Below are 18008 nucleotides of genomic sequence, written 5' to 3'. Positions count from 1 at the left end.
TACTAATTTGCTCTTTATTTCCTTTACTGTGATATTTTCATAGTAACTGAACATGAGATAAGGGAAAAACCTAGAATCTGAAAAAAAAACTTTTTCTTTTCTTCACAACACACCAAGCTCTCTTATTAAGTACTTGTCAAGACGTTATGTTCGATGACCAAAGGTACCCACCGCTCTCTTACTAATCTAGCATATTAAGAAGTAAAACGCTTTTACCCGTATTTTAACACTTGTAATCAAAGCTCTGTCTCTTAAGGCACTGGAGTCTATATGCACAAATTACCACTAATTTTGTCGTAGACTGCTCTACCTCACCTACACCGACTACCACAGATTTTGATATCCCAGGCGTCCTCAATGAAAAGTTGGAGAAATGAATTTTGATGGGCCATTGGGACCTCATGCCGTTAATCTACCCAATGTCACATCGTTGAAAGGCATGGACTACGACCCCACTTGCAGAGAGCCTCTGATTTGAATGGATACTGCAAGAAGGGTTTAGAATTCACCACACAAATGAAATATTTAGACACTAACACAAAGAGATATATAGTGAACTTAGCACAGAACACTCACTCTTAACCGAAAGTGGCCACATATTCACAGGACAACACACAGAAATACCATTCACCTATAACTGCACAACTTTAATTGAGAACACTTCAGGGAGAGGATACTCAGCTGTGAAAACTACGTTTCGGCAACGTGTGGTAGACGTCGGTAAATCTTACCGCATGGGGCCGGCGCTGCAATTCTTCCGTAGTACTGCGAAATATTCGAGATTGCCAAATGACCGAAACGGAGATCGAAACTCTAGGGTGGCTTCGACTGAAAAAAGGTAGTTCTGGAACCAAAATGTTGGTAGGCAAAGCGGCTACCTGTAGCCTGTTGGGCCATAGAACTCGACGCTTCATTCTTGCACCAGAGGTTTCCTAGCCTGGAGCAGCCTCGGCAGGTGGAACGTCTGGCTTTTCTGTGTTCGTGCACGTCTCAAGACAAAAAACCGCTCCCTTTCAATCTGTATCTTTTTAATGGCCGCCACGATAGTTAATAATTTATTAATTCCTCTGAAACTGATTGCACCTGAATTTTGTGTACAGATTTTAGTTCGTTCTTTTGTATGTAAGAAGTTCTGATTAGGAAGTTTCTTTAGTTTCTGTAATTACTTAGGTGTTTAATTCGTGATTGAGTCTTTAGATACTTCGAAATAAAACTGAAAGGCAAATAATGAATAGAGCAGCTGCTTGCTCCTCATTAAAAGGTCCCGAATGTGACGCCTGATTTCATATTTAGTAATTACTTATCGAGTTATCCTTTGTTTCTGGCCTTGTGCAGCCTCCCACATGCTCGTCACTATGTGTGGCATTCTTGGGAGGGTTCGTAACACGGCGTGTTATGACTTGCCTCCCTCAAGAGCTCTGAGACTGAGACAGGTCAATCATCTCTTCCATTCCCTAAACTTCTTTATCCTTCATAAAATTATCTAGCTGAAGAGAGGAATGAGTCAGTAGAAGCAAAGGACGCTATTATTAAACCAACACGAACGAGATATGTATATGAGGCATGTATACAGGGTGTTACAAAAAGATACGGCGAAACTTTCAGGAAACATTCCTGATACACAAATAAAGAAAAGATATTATGTGGACATGTGTACAGAAACGCTTAATTTCCATGTTAGAGCTTATTTCAGTTTCGTCAGCATGTACTGTACTTCCTCGATTCATCGCCAGTTGGCCCAATTGAAGGAAGGTAATGTTGACTTCGGTGCTTGTGTTGACATGCGACTCATTTCTCTACAGTACTAGCATCAAGCACATCAGTACGTAGCATCAACAGGTTATTGTTCATCACGAACGTGGTTTTTCAGTCAGTGCAAAGTTTACAAATGCGGAGCTGGCAGATGCCCATTTGATGTAGCACGGGGCAATAGTCGTGGCGCGGTACGTTTGTATCGAGACAGATTTCCAGATCGAAGGTGTCCCGACAGGAAGAAGTCCGAAGCAATTGATCGGCGTCGTAGGGAGCACGGAACATTCCAGCCTATGGCTCGCGACTGGGGAAGACCTAGAACGACGAGGACACCTCCAATGGACGAGGCAATTCTTCGTGCAGTTTACGATAACCCTAATGTCAGCGTCAGAGAAGTTGCTGCTGTACAAGGTAACGTTGAACTCGTCACTGTATGGAGAGTGCTACGGGAGAACCAGATGTTTCCATACAATGTACAGCGTGTGCAGGCACTATCAGCAGCTGATTGGCCTCCACGGGTACACTTCTGCGAATGGTTCATCCAACAATGTGTCAATCCTCATTTCAGTGCAAATGTTCGCTTTACGGATGAAGCTTCATTCCAACGTGATCAAATTGTAAATTTTCACAATCAACATGTGTGGGCTGACGAGAATCCGCACACAATTGTGCAATCACGTCATCAACACATATTTTTTGTGAACGTTTGGGCAGGCATTGTTGGTGATGTCTTGATTGGGCCGCATGTTCTTCCACCTACGCTCAATGGAGCACGTTATCATGAATTCATACGGGATATCTACCTGTGCTGTTAGAACATGTGCCTTTACAAGTACGACACAACATGTGGTTCATGCACGATGGAGTTCCTGCACATTTCAGTTGAAGTGTTCGTACGCTTCTCAACAACAGATTCGGTGACCGATGGATTGGTAGAGGCTGATCAATTCCATGGCCTCCACGCTCTCCTAACCTCAACCCTCTTGACTTTCATTTATGGGGGCATTTGAAAGCTCTTGTCTACGCAACCCCGGTACCAAATGTAGAGACTCTTCGTGCTCGTATTGTGCACGGTTGTGATACAATACGCCATTCTCCAGGGCTGCATCAGCGCATCAGGGATTCCATGCGACGGAGGGTGGATGGGTGTATCCTCGCTAACGGAGGACATTTTGAACGTTTCCTGTAACGAAGTGTTTGAAGTCACGCTGGTACGTTCTGTTGCTGTGTGTTTCCATTCCATGATTAATGTGATTTGAAGAGAAGTAATAAAATGAGCTCTAACATGGAAAGTAAGCGTTTCCGGACACATGTCCACATAACATATTTTCTTTCTTTGTGTGTGAGGATTGTTCCCTGAAAGTTTGGCCTTACCTTTCTGTAACACCCTGTATAGAACACGAAGTTAAACACAAAATAAGTGTGCTCTTGCAGCTTTAATTTTGGTCCTCTTCATTTGGACTTGTTGGCAAAAGCACTGGAAAACAGAATCGTAAATATGTCTCAAGGGTGTCTCAGTATTACGACAATAAACATTTTCGTCTACAACATAACATATTTAGAACAAAGGAAAAGCTGTCACCCGGCATTTAAAATTTACGAGTGTGGATAGTGAGACACAGAATTCTTAAAGAAAAGAAGGAAAACGCTGTTAAGGTTAGTCGTGAAGAAAAAATGGCACTTTGCCATACATCACTTGTGATGTAGCACAAGTGAGAAAGGGTGGGGTGGAAATTCTTTCTTTACTCACTTACACACCACACTGTGTCCTACAGATGCATTTGACATAGCACTAATTAAACGGCCAAGAGCCACTGTGGCGGGCAAGTGACTGTGACAGCCAACAGCTGGGGTGGTACACTCACACGTCTCCGGCTCCCTGCTGTGTCCTGGGGTCTCGGTCAGTGACGTCGGAGAGTGTTGAAAGGGACAAGTAGTCCCTCCGTGCTGAGCCCCAGGTGGGTTTGCTGTATGCCTTCTGGCACCAGTCCTCCATTTGACAGACACGTGAAGCCGCTCAGTCCACGAATGTGCATAATAGACACCTGACAAGAAACGTTGCCTCCTAGCACACTACCTTCGAGATAGTTGCGCTTGACCGTCAGCCACCGTTATTAGTTATAACTATGTTAATGACGGTAGCAGTCTACATCTACATCTACATGATTACTCTGCAATTCACAATTAAGTGCTTGGCACAGGGTTCATCGAACTACAATCATACTATGTCACTACCATTCCACTCCCGAACAGCGCGCGGGAAAAACGAACTCCTAAACCTTTCTGTTCGAGCTCTGGTGTCTCTTATTTTATTTTCATGATTATTCCTACCTATGTAGGTTAGGCTCAACAAAATATTTTCGCATTCGGAAGAGAAAGTTGGTGACTGAAATTTCGTAAATAGATCTCGCCGTGACGAAAAACGTCTTTCCTTTAATGACTTCCATACCAACTCGCGTATCATATCTGACACACTCTCTCCCCTATCACGTGACAATACAAAACGAGCTGCCCTTTTTTGCACCCTTTCGATGTCCTCCGTCAATCCCACGTGGTAAGGATCCCACACCGCGCAGCAATATTCTAACAGAGGACGAACGAGTGTAGTGTTAATTGTCTCTTTAGTGGACTTGTTGCATCTTCTAAGCGTCCTGCCAATGAAACGCAACCTTTGGTTCGCCTTCCCCACAACATTATCTATGTGGTCTTTCCAACTGAAGTTCTTCGTAATTTTTACAGCCTTGAGAATTGTACTATTTATCGAGTAATCCAATTCCAACGGATTTCTTTTGGAACTCATGCGGGTCACCTCACAGTTTTCGTTATTTAGCGTCAACTGCCACCTGCCACACCATACAGCAATCTTTTCTAAATTGATTTGCAACTCATACTGGTCTTTGGATGACCTTACTAGACGGTAAATTACAGCATCATCCGCGAACGACCTAAGACAACTGCTCAGATTGTCACCCTGGCAATTAATATAGATCAGAGGTCCCAGGACGCTTCCCTGGGGAACACCTGATATCACTTCACTTTTACTCGATGATTTGCCGTCTATTACTACGAACTGCGACCTTTCTGACAGGAAATCACGAATCCAGTCGCACAACTGAGCCCGCAGCTTGATTAGAAGTCGTTTGTGAGGAACGGTGTCAAAAGCTTTCCGAAAATCTAGAAATACGGAATCAACTAGAGATCCCCTGTCGATAGCGGCCATTACTTCGTGCGAGTAAAGAGCTAGCTGCGTTGTACAAGAACGATGTTTTCTGAAACCATTCTGATTACGTATCAATAGATCGTTCCCTTCGAGGTGATTCATAATGTTTGAATACAGTATATGCTCCAAAACCCTACTGCAAACCCACGTCAATGATATAGGACTGTAGTCAGATGGATTACTTCTACTACCCTTCTTAAACAATGATGCGACCTGCGCAATTTTCCAATCTGCAGGTACAGATCTATCGGTGAGCGAGCGGTTGTACATGATTGCTAAGTAGGGAGCTATTGTATCAGCGTAATCTGAAAGGAACCTAACCGGTATACAATCTGGACCAGAAGACTTGCCCGTGTCAAGCGATTTGAGTTGCTTCGCAACCCCTAAAATATCTACTTCTAAGAAACTGATGCTAGCAGCTGTTCGTGTTTCAAAATGTGGAATATTCAATCCTCAAATCGGGAATGACTATTGTCTATACTTAAACTCTCACTTGAAGCTAAGATGGGGCCACTAGACACCTGATTCCCTTAAGAGAGTAGTGACCCTGCTCATGCTTCAGTTAATGACTCTTCTTGTAAACAGGTTTTACTATTCATTCGGTGATTGGCCTTCTTCGCTAATGGAGAAAACCAGAACTGTCTCACCAATACTGCTTTCCATAATGACAACAGAACGAATACTGCTAATCAATAAACTTGGCTTCTAACAGTCTTAATGCACTCTACGCTCTTTTTAACACCCAATATGCAACATCAAAAACCAGTCAACATCCAATAAGCAACTTCAACAGTAATGAGTAGCGTTGCTATCTAACAAAACATCAGAAATCACTTAAAAATGTTAGAATGTTCTGAGTGCAATTACTATCCAAGAAAACCCCAGAAATCTTTCAGCTACACTAGTGTTCTGAGTAATAATATTATCACCTACCACGAAACAAATTATAGTCAAACCGATTCCGAAAACCGTCTTCAATACCAGTCTGTGATGCCCCCAAACACGTCTTATCAAACCAACAATCCGTGGCTCTATTCCACCACACCACAAAGTCTTCTTCACGCTCCAGTGTTTAATAGTTCAGGAAGAGGTCACAGTATTTTCCGCGATACGTCATCCGCCATGGAACGCAGATTTAGTCAAAATCTTGGTTACAACCTTGAAAAACTTTAACCAAAAAGTCTTGCCCTGACTGAAACTTCGACATGAAACTAGAGCAAAGTCAAACCGGGCAATTGATTTACCACCTCGTAATGTGATACCCAGGTATCCATGGAGCAAACAGCCCCATCAGCCAGTTATCCAAAATGAAACCACGTAACCCCCTTCTCAGAAATCAGGTTCTGTCCGTTAAGACCTTGAAAGAACCATGCCGAACCGTTAAAATGAACGATTGAAAGGTCTTTTTACTTCTTTTAATGAACAACGCTCTGCTTCGCCAGGGTGGGCTAATGTAGCAGCCAAGACAACGGCTTCTCACAATGTGAGGATCTGACATGTGGGGTAGCGACTTTCGTCATATTTTGCACGGACGTTCCACACTCGACATAAAGAGGCACGTTTTTGGGCTTTTTGCTTTATACTCCTTGGATTTTGAACAAACCGAGGCCGGATTTGATGACGGAAAATTATGATATCAATGCTATACAACGAAACATCCTTTAAAAACAGTTTTTTTCTAATTTAATACGGGGTCCAAAGTTAATAATATTTAAGTTATTGATGTTTCCGTGCCTTCACGCTGCAGCTTGCGTAATCGTCACTTGATGTGTGTAACAAAGTGAGATCGGCGGTAGAACGGCCAAGGGATTAAGGTACCAAAACGATGTCCCGAGTACGATTCATGGTCGTGGCACTTTTTTCGATACTTTTTTCGGTGTGTCGGGTAATATTATGAGTACCGTAATATTTTTCTTTGCCTTTTTTAAAAGTAAAACATCAGTAGGTGTCATTGATAAGCACGTAAGTATATATTATAATCTATTGACAGCTATTTTCGTTGTGATACGTAGTACAAGAATACACCTAAGTATATTATTGTGTAATCCTATCTGATCGTCTATTCCTGAGCCTTTTTGCAATGAGTTGGATAACATTTTTCATAGCAATAGGCAAAATACAAATGTTCCTCGCACCATGCGCAACGCGCGAATGAAATTCCGCCGCATTGACGTGTTTTCCGATATAGTGTTTGTCGAAAACATATGTGATTCACGTTGCTAAATACAAATTGATTAGATATCAATTTGGATTTGTAACAAGCATATAAAAGCAAATCTTAGAAGGTAAGCTGGCTATGGACCAGGGTTGAGTTTTGGTAGCATCCGCCATGTCTTGTAATATTCGGCTCTGCTGTTATTTCGCATGATTTCGAAGTTACGAGATGAAATTATTTACCTTTTGCAAAATATAAGCTTCACACGGTTGAGAAAGGAAGGCCCACTTTCGAGGTGTCACCTTCATGTTGCAGGTCGGTTGAGCATCATGATCTTACAAACGTCCTATCTAGCGCATTGTGTATCATGATGAAAATAATTGTCTATGCATTATATAGACTTTTTTGTTATAAATCACACATCCCGATGTTCTACTTTAAAAAAAGGAAGGAAAGGTGTTCCCAATATCAGAAACACCGAAAAAAATATCAAATAAAGAACAAAAGATGCATGAACAAGGAACGAACAGGAACTATCAATTTGGTAGTTTAATGCTTTGAATCCTTTTTAAACACTATTTATAATAGCAAATAAAGCATGCCAATTGTTCGCGATCCAAGAAAACGAAATTGTAAAATAAAAAGAACCATGATGTTACAGTGATCGCTGATGATGCCCGCCATTCGAGAGTGGAGTGGTAGAGAAGTAGTATGAAAATGGTTCGATGAACGCTCTGCCAAGCATTTAAGTGTGAATTGCAGAGTAATTACTCTGGCATCTCCACAGATACCGTTGCAGTTATACCACCAGTGCTGCTATCAGTACTGTTGACACACGCAACCTTTCCATATCGCAGGGTTCACGGTCAAGGTGGGAGAATATCATTAGAAGGAGGTACTTCGGAAAATGTGGACAAGACATAGGACAGCCAAAACTTACCACACGATTCAGAATGGTTAAATTCAGGCAGTACTCTGTCTTAATGCTGGTGTAGAGCACAGAAGTTAAGAAAATACTAAACTACAAAGCCATTGGTCATATAAATATCGTTTGAACGTGTGATATTAGAAACATTGTAACGGGAAACGTTGCAAAAAATGAAATGAAAATGAAACTTTGTCCATTGATCATACGGTTTTCAGCTCTTTGGTAATTTTAAATAATCCATAATGCTTCTTAGGCGATGGTTGCGTCGGAATGTAGTAGGAGTGAGCGCCTCCCAAACACTTCTAGTGTCGCATCCACTTTACCGCGTAAACAAAATTTATGTGACCATAGACGGTTAACCAGATTTAATGCACTGCGGTCTGGAATCTCACTGACTGGAATCAATAGTTTTCAGTGATAAATCCCTCCTCCAAGTGAGCCCAGGTCACGAGTGAAGACTTGGTTGCAGGTGCCGCTCACAGCAGTTGGACACTAACCTAACGTCGCCCGCTATACGGCGCGGCAACCGGGAGTAGTGTTGCGGGAAGCCATTTCATTTCTTAGCAGGACTCCTTTGATTGTCATCCGAGGCACCCTTCCAGCATAGCGTTCGTCGACGATATTTACGCCCCGTTTTGTTGCCCTTCATGGCAGGCCGTCCTGATCTTATGTTGCAGGAAGATAATGCCCGTCCACACACGGCGGGAGTTTCTACTGATCGTCTTCGTGCTTATTAAACCCTACCTTAACCAACAATGTAATCGGATCTACAGTGTGTAGCAGTCGATACTACAGTCTATTACTTCGGGAAGTGTTTCCACTTGTTTAAAGTTATTATATTACCCTTACAATTTGATCTTTTATCTGCATCATTGTTAGCCAAAAGCACATTTTCACAGTCATAGCTGTGAGACTGTTTGTAGCACTATGGTTGGTAGCATCCAACCAGCTCTGGATTTTGACGATATGAACAAAATGTGGCATGACATCCCTCAGCAGTACGTCCAAAAACTCCATCAATCAATGCAAATCTGGATAACTGCTTGCTTAAGGGCTGGAAGTGGAGTGACACGTTGTTGACTAGCACAAGTTGTGAAGGTCTTTCTCTTTAATAAATCATCCAATTTTTCTGAAACTCTCATCGTTTGTTTCTATGTACATGTACATCACATCTAGCAAAGTGCGTCCCACTGGGATAACTCCTTCGTAGTCAGTGTATTTTTTTTCTTTTTTGTCTTAGTTTGTGTTAGGTTGTATGAGAATTTACACTACTGGACATTAAAATTACTACACCACGAAGATGACGTGATAGATACGCGAAATTTAACCGACAGGAAGAAGATGCTGTTATATGCGAATTATTTACTTTTCACAGCATTCACACAAGGTTGGCGCCGGTGGCGACACCTAGAACGTGCTGACATGAGGAAAGTTTCCAACCGATTTCTCACACACAAAAAGCAGTTGACCGGCGTTGCCTGGTGAAACGTTGTTCTGGTGCCTCGTGTAAGGAGGAGAAATGCGTACCATCACGTTTCCGACTTTGATAAAGGTCGGATTGTAGCCTATCGCAATTGCGGTCTATCGTATAGCGACATTGCTGCTCGCGTTGGTCGAGATCCAGTGACTGTTAGCAGAATATCGAATCGGTGGGTTCAGGAGGCTTATACGGAACGCCGTGCTGTATCCCAACGGCATCGTATCACTAGCAGTCGAGATGACAGGCATCTTATCCTCATGTCTGTAACGGATCGTGCAGCCACGTCTCGATCCCTGAGTCAAAGGGTGGGGACGTTTGCAAGACAACAACCATCTACACGAACAGTTCGACGACGTTTGCAGCAGCATGGACTGTCAGCTCGGAGACCATGGCTGCGGTTACCCTTGACGCGGCATCACAGACAGGGGCGCCTGCGATGGTGCACTCGACGACGAACCTGGGTACACGAACGGCAAAACGTCATTTTTTCGGATGAATCCAGGTTCTGTTTACAGCATCATGATGGTAGCATCCGTGTTTGGCGACATCGCAGTGAACGCACATTGGAAGCATGTATTCGTCATCGCCATACTGTGGTATCACCCAGCGTGACGGTATGGGGTGCCATTGGTTACACGTCTCGGTCACCTCTTGTTGGCATTGACGGCACTATGAACGGTGGACGTTACATTTAAAATGTATTACGACCCGTGGCTCTACCCTTCATTCGATCCCTGCTAAACCTTACATTTCAGCAAGATAATGCACGACCGCATGTTGCAGGTCCTGTACGGGCATTTCTGGATACAGAAAATGTTCGACTGCTGCCCTGTCCAGCACATTCTCCAGATCTCTCACCAATTGAAAACGTCTGGTCAATGGTGCCTGAGCAAGTGGCTCGTCACAATACGCCAGTCACTACTCTTTATGAACTGTGGTATCGTGTTGGTGATGCATGGGCAGTTATACCTGTACACGCCATCCAAGCTCTGTTTGACTCAATGCCAAGGCGTATCAAGGCCGTTATTACGGCCGAGAGCTGGTTGTTCTGGGTACTGATTTCTCAGGATCTATGCACCCAAATGGCGTGAAAATGTAATCAGATGTCAGTTCTAGTATAATATATTTGTCCAATGAATACCCGTTTATCATCTGCATTTCTTCCTGGTGTAGCAATTTTAATGGCCAGTAGTGTATTTCCCTTTGTTCCATCTGAAAATTCATAGTAAATAGCTATACATTTCACTTGTACTACACAGGAGCTCAGGGTACATACACATACAAGTAATTTCTGTCAATATGATTGGAATGGCTCCAGACAGAAGTCACTAAATAAAGGCAACTGATGATGTTCCGATTAAGTTTCTGTGATGTTCTTGAGTTACATTAGTTTATACCCTGAACTGTTTAATGTCCCTGGATGTTGTCCTTGTTGATGGAATAAATGGAACATCATGAATGAATAAATTCGCACGCCTAACTCCATATTGCTTGCAAGATAGAGAGAAACCACGGAGCATGTCGATTGCCAAGGCCTTACGTGCATAACAGAGAACGTAATTTTCTTCCCAGCCCATAAATTCATTAAACCATCGCCGAGTGGGCTGCTGCGTTGACAACTCATAAAAATTGCTTCGGTCACGTGCTGCTCAGTTCTTCAGTACAGTGTGGAGAAGTCTATACTTCAGTCTATTGCTTCAGGAAGTGTTTTCAGTTGATTTATGTTATTATATTAGCCTTACAATTCCTTAGAATTTGATAATTTATTTGCATCATAGTTAGCCACAAGAACATTTTCACAGTCATAGCTGTCCCACTTCAGTTTCATCTCTCTTTGTCTGGTTATTCAGGCACCCCTGCAGCTGCTCTTCCTCATTGTTCTTGATGCTTGACAATATAAATTATTGGTTCCAAAGAAGGAAACCGTAGCACGAAAAATTTTGTTGATTACTATCTATGGAAACAAAGGCAGAAATAGAATGTCAGTAGACATGAAGATGTGTTAACGACAGAGAAACACTATTAGATTAGAGAAGACAATGAAGTTTAAGATTCCTTAGTCGCACTGTTTGCCTCTATATCTAGATCTAGCTTAACTGAAATGTTCATTTAATATATACATAGTTAATAGTCGTAATTTGAGTGATTTTTAAAAATATTAAATAGTGATCATTTATATGCATTACGATTCTATTAATGCTGAAAATATTTGTTGACCGAACCTAATCATGATTCGTTGTAATTTATGGTCTTTTGAAAGAATTAATTTGTTCAATTGAGTTTGGTATGTAGAAAACATATTTGGATACATTTGCTTAATCTGATAACCAGTATATTAACATATTTCAAAGTTGTAATATATTTTTATTTTCTCAGACTGAAATTACATTTGAAAAATGGGGCAGTACTGGTGGCTGGTTTTATGAAGGTACTTTGGAGAGGTACGACATTATGACATTCCTGCTTACCAACTTTCCAAATGTCTTCAAAAGTTTCTATGGCAGCATGGGCATTAAAGGAAAACCAATGCCAGCCGTAAGTAGTAAAACCACATTGATTTTATTTAAACATATACAGACCTCAAACGATGGTAGATATTGTCTCGAGGAACAAACTGAGGACAGTAGACCATGCCCAGAAACATCTTCGAGTGACGCCATAGAGCATAGACGTTATAAGCGCATGTGCCTGCCACTACGCCACTCCTTTGTAGAGATCGGCAGAACTGTTCTTTTCAAAGATCGGATCAGCATTGGTTAGCTCTTTTTCATGACTCAGAACTCACCATTAACTCATAAAAATAAGTAAAAGAAAGGCACATTGCCTTTCTAATTCTGGTCGTTTACCCTGTATTTTATCTGATGTGGTCCTATTTTGAAAGAAATGAAGGGTATTAATTTTGTGTTATATCCCTTGTAATTTTCACATACAAAAGCTTTAAAAATCGTCTGCTGTAAAAATTATAAATATTACAACATAATCCGAAATATATTTATCAAGTAGAAATTTTTTTAGAATGCTGTATTTTGATACTTTTATAGGAGAAAAAATATATATAAATAATAACAAGTGTAACTGAAGTGTATTTGCAGTCATCACATATAGTCGGTATTATATACATTTCCATCAAGTAAAAATTAATATTTTCATTTATAAGTAAAATTTGACCAATTTTAGTTAATGCGAGTCTCTTTCTCTTCTTAGTGCACCTTTGTGCAGCTTTTGAATACATTCGTTCTTAGTCTACTGATGTTGCTGTGATACATTACACTTCTAGAAACAGTTGATACCGGCAGCCACAGAAATTTTCTTGTTTCCTACTAGTTTAAGGGATTGCCGTTTCTAAGCAATTTCCCTCCACTTAATTTTTGTCCTGCTCTACAACTGCCACATTTTCTGGTCGTGACTTCTTTGAAGCCGACTAACAGGTTCGTTGAACTCCCTCCAGATTGAGGAAGTCTCATGTGGCACAGTGGTAACTAGTTGAGAAATTAGCTCTGTTTTTTTCTTGTTGAACAACAAACGCTTTCATTTCTGCAATATCCTTCATGTAGCAGTTCTGAAATGATTTGTTGTCTGAAAATCCTTGCCTTCTAACCAGGAGGTCCATTAACGTTGCCTGACTAATCAGTTCATTGCTGGAGATAACGCCAAACCACTCTGACAACCCTTTAAGGAAATTATCAACCAATGATTGTAGTTCTTGAGGATATTCTTTATTTTTATCTTTAAAAGATTTTACTCGCTGTTCCACTAATCTTGACAAGATTTTCATTTTTAAAACTAAGACTTTTATCTCCAAGGACACTTCTTTGATAGTTTCATATAAAGCTTTCAAATTCTTAAAGCTTGTTGCATTATCTCCCAGTTTGTACCCCCCCCCCCCCCCCCCCCCATGAACCATGGACCTTGCAGTTAGTGGGGAGGCTTCTGTGCCTCAGCGACACAGATAGCCGTACCGTAGTTACAACCACAACGGGGGGGGGGGGGGTATCTGTTGAGAGGCCAGACAAATGTGTGGTTCCTGAAGAGCGGCAGCACACTTTTCAGTAGTTGCAAGGGCAACAGTCTGGATGATTAACTGATCTGGCCTTGTAACAATAACCAAAAGGGCCTTGCTGTGCTGGCACTGTGAACGGCTGGAAAGCAAGGGGAAACTACGGCCATAATTTTTGCATGCAGCTTTACTGTATGATTAAATGATGATGGCGTCCTCTTGGGTAAAATATTCTGGTGGTAAAATAGTCCCCCCATTCGGATCTCCGGGCGGGGACTACTCAAGAGGATGTCGTTATCAGGAGAAAGAAAACTGGCGTTCTACGGATTGGAGTGTGGAATGTCAGATCCCTTAATCGGGCAGGTAGGTTAGAAAATTTAAAAAGGTAAATGGACAGGTTAAAGTTAGATATAGTGGGAACTAGTGAAGTTCGGTGGCAGGAGGAACAAGACCTATGGTCAGGGGACTACAGGGTTATAAACACAAAATCAAATAGGGGTAATGCAGGAGTAGGTTTAATAATGAATAGGAAAATAGGAATGCGGGTAAGCTACTACAAACAGCATAGTGAACGCATTATTGTGGCCAAGGTAGATACGAAGCCCACACCTACTACAGTAGTACAAGTTTATATGCCAACTAGCTCTGCAGATGACGAAGAATTTGAAGAAATGTATGATAAAATAATAGAAATTATTCAGATAGTGAAGGGAGATGAAAATTTAATAGTCATGAATGGCTGGAATTCGAGTGTAGGAAAATGGAGAGAAGGAAACGTAGTAGGTGGATATGGATTGGGGCTAAGAAACGAAAGAGGAAGCCGCCTGGTAGAATTTTGCACAGAGCACAACTTAGTCATAGGTAACACTTGGTTCAAAAGCATACAAGAAGGCTGTATACATGGAAGAAGCCTGGAGGTACTAAAATGTATCAGATAGATTATATAATGGTAAGACAGAGATTTAGGAACCAGGTTTTAAGTTGTAAGACATTTGCAGGGTCAGATGTTGACTCTGACCACAATCTATTGGTTATGACCTGTAAATTAAAACTGAAGAAACAGCAAAAAGGTGGAAATTTAAAGAGCTGGGACCTGGATAAACTGAAAGAACCAGAGGTTGTACGGAGTTGCAGGGAGACCATAAGGAAACAATTGTTAGCAATGGGGGAAATAAATACAGTAGAAGAAGAATGGGTATCTTTGAGGGATGAAGTAGTGAAAGCAGCAGAGGATCAAGTATGTAACAAGACGAGGGCTAGTAGAAATCCTTGGGTAACAGAAGAAATATTGAATTTAATTGATGAAAGGAGAAAATATAAAAATGCAGCAAACGAAGCAGGCAAAAAGGAATACAAACGTCTCAAAAATGAGATCGACAGGAAGTGCAAAACGGCTAAGCAGGGATGGCTAGAGGACATATGTAAGGATGTAGAGGCTTATCTCAGTAGGGGTAAGATAGATACTGCCTACAGGAAAATTAAAGACACCTTTGGAGATAAGAGAACCACTTGTATGAACATCAAGAGCTCAAATGGAAACCCAGTTCTAAGCAAAGAAGGAAAACCTGAAAGGTGGAAGGAGTATATAGAGGATCTATACAAGGGCGATGTACTTGAAGACAATATTATGGAAATGGAAGAGGTTGTAGATGAAGATGAAATGGGAGATACGATACTGCATCAAGAGTTTGACAGAGCACTGAAAGACCTGAGTGGCAACCAAGCTCTGGGTGTAGACAACATTCCATTAGAACTACTGGCAGCCTTGGGAGAGCCAGTCATGACAAAACTCTACCATCTGGTGAGCAGGTTGTACAAGACAGGTGAAATACCCTCAGACTTCAAGAAGAATATAATAATTCCAATCCCAAAGAAAGCAGGTGTAGACAGATGTGAAAATTACCGAACAATCAGTTTAATAAGCCATAGCTGCTAAATACTAACACGAATTCTTTGCAGACGAATGGGAAAACAAGTAGAAACCGACCTCGTGGAAGATCAGTTTGGATTCCGTAGAAATACTGGAACACGTGGGCAATACTGAACTTACGACTTATCTTAGAAGAAAGACTAAGGAAATGCCAACCTACGTTTCTAGCATTTGTAGACTTAGAGGAAGCTTTTAACAATGTTGACTGGAATACTCTCTTACAAATTCTAAAGGAGGCAGGGGTAAAATACAGGGAGCGAAAGGCTATTTTGAATTTGAACAGAAACCAGATGGCAGTTATAAGAGTCGAGGGACATGAAAGGGAAGCAGTGGTTGGGAAGGGAGTAAGACAAGGTTGGAGCCTCCCCCCAATGTTATTGAATCTGTATATTGAGCAAGCAGTAAAGGAAATAAAAGAAAACTTCGGAGTAGGTGTTAAAATCCATGGAGAAGAAATAAAAACTTTGAGGTTCGCCGATGACATTGCCATTCTCTCAGAAACAGCAAGGGACTTGGAAGAGCAGTTGAATGAAATGGACAGTGGCTTGAGAGGAGTATATAAGATGAACATCAACAAAAGCAAAACGAGGATAATGGAATGTAGTCGAATTAAGTCGGGTGATGCTGAGGGCATTAGATTAGGAAATGAGACACTTAACGTAGTAAAGGAGTTTTGCTATGTGGGGAGCAAAATAACTGATGATGGTCGAAGTAGAGAGGATATAAAATGTAGACTGGCAATGGCAAGGAAAGCGTTTCTGAAGAAGAGAAATTTGTTAACATCGAGTATAGATTTAAGTGTCAGGAAGTCTTTTCTGAAAGTATTTGTATGGAGTGTAGCCATTTATGGAAGTCAAACATAGACGATAAATAGTTTAGACAAGAAGAGAACAGAAGCTTTCGAAATGTGGTGCTACGGAAGAATGCTGACGATTAGATGGGTAGATCACATAACTAATGAGGAAGTATTGAATAGGATTGGGGAGAAGAGAAGTTTGTGTCACAACTTGACAAGAAGAAGGGATCGGTTGGTAGGACATGTTCTGAGGCATCAAGGAATCACAAATTTAGCTTTGGAGGCCAGCGTGGGGGGTTAAAATCGTAGAGGGAGACCAAGAGATGAATACACTAAGCAGATTCAGAAGGATGTAGGTTGCAGTAGATACTGGGAGATGAAGAAGCTTGCACAGGATAGAGTAGTATGGAGAGCTGCATCAAACCAGTCTCAGGACTGAAGACCACAACAACAACAAATTTAAGGCGATCGATTTTGCTCATAAAATAGCGAGACAGGAAACTATGGGCTCTATATTTAAAGTAAATACATGCAGAGAATATTAAAAATAGTATAATTTTTTAAGTAACCGTGATTGTAATAAGTTTTGTAGTTACTTATAACACTCTGGTATGATGTAAGAGGGTTCCTAAAGCCATTAATCTATTTGGGTTAAATGAATAAATAATAAATTAAACATAACATACAGGGTGCCGCAGGACGAATGGTCAATATTCAGGGTATGACACGAAAGATCACTTGAAGCAAAATACATGTGAACAAGGCACTATTCTGAATGGTTTCCGAGACAGAACTAATTTAATGGACATTGTTAGTTATTTTCTTTGTTGTTCAGTACATTGTCATTGTTTACAAGGTAGCATAGTAGTTTCAGCGAAGTCGAGGCGAATAATGTGATGTAGGGTACATGGCCTGTGGTCTGTGAAGTCGGGAAACTACTGAAAACTGGCTTACCTACACCTGGAAGCATGCAAATTTGGTTAGATGTTCCGTATTTTTTCGTTGTCTTCAAGCGACCTGCAAGTCCTTGAGAAAAAGTAAATTGGACCATTTTAAATGAAATTTAATGTAGTTTAATTTTATTCTGCAAAAAGGTTTCACAAGAAGTCCGGATTCCGGGTTGTTCAAAAGTAGGAATTAAATTCCATGGTGAAGAAATAAAAACTTTGAGGTTCGCCTATGACACTGTAATTCTGTCAGAGACAGCAAAGGATCTGGAAGAGCAGCTGAATTGAACGGACAGTGTCTTGAAAGGAAGATATAAGATGAACGTCAACAAAAGTAAAACGAGAATAATGGAACGTAGTAGAATTAAATCGGGTGATACTGAGGGAATTAGATTAGGAAATAAGACGCTTATAGTAGTAAATAAGTTCTGCTATTTGGGGAGCAAAGTAACTGATGATGGTCGAAGTAGAGAGGATATAAAATATAGACTGGCAATGGCAAGGAATGCGTTTCTGAAGAAGAGAAATTTATTAACATCGAGTATAGATCTAAGTGCCAGGAAGACGTTTCTGAAAGTATTTGTATGATGTGTAGCCACGTATGGAAGTGAAAGTGGACAATAAATAGTTTAGACAAGAAGAGATTAGAAGCTTTCGAAATGTAGTGCTACAGAAGAATGCTGAAGATCAGATGGGTAGATCACATAACTGATGAGGAGGTATTGAATAGAATTGGGGAGAAGAGAAATTTGTGGCACAACTTGACTAGAAGAAGGGATCGGTTGGTAGGACATATTCTGAGG

At 41.1% G+C, this 18008-nt stretch overlaps 1 protein-coding gene across 1 annotated transcript in view; it reads left to right on the top strand.

The window, feature by feature from the left end:
- The window catches only part of LOC126336183 (uncharacterized), a 94331-nt gene that overhangs the window by 16671 nt on the left and 59652 nt on the right, over window positions 1–18008 (top strand). Inside the window, exon 3 of the mRNA XM_049999689.1 lies at window positions 11912–12070. Within this exon, the coding sequence (XP_049855646.1) occupies window positions 11912–12070 (159 nt within the window). The remainder of the gene's footprint in view (window positions 1–11911; window positions 12071–18008) is intronic.

The sequence above is a fragment of the Schistocerca gregaria genome, chromosome 2 (genome assembly GCF_023897955.1).
Source record: "Schistocerca gregaria isolate iqSchGreg1 chromosome 2, iqSchGreg1.2, whole genome shotgun sequence".
NCBI classification, from domain to species: domain Eukaryota; kingdom Metazoa; phylum Arthropoda; class Insecta; order Orthoptera; family Acrididae; genus Schistocerca; species Schistocerca gregaria.
This window is presented reverse-complemented; position numbering and strand designations above follow the sequence as displayed.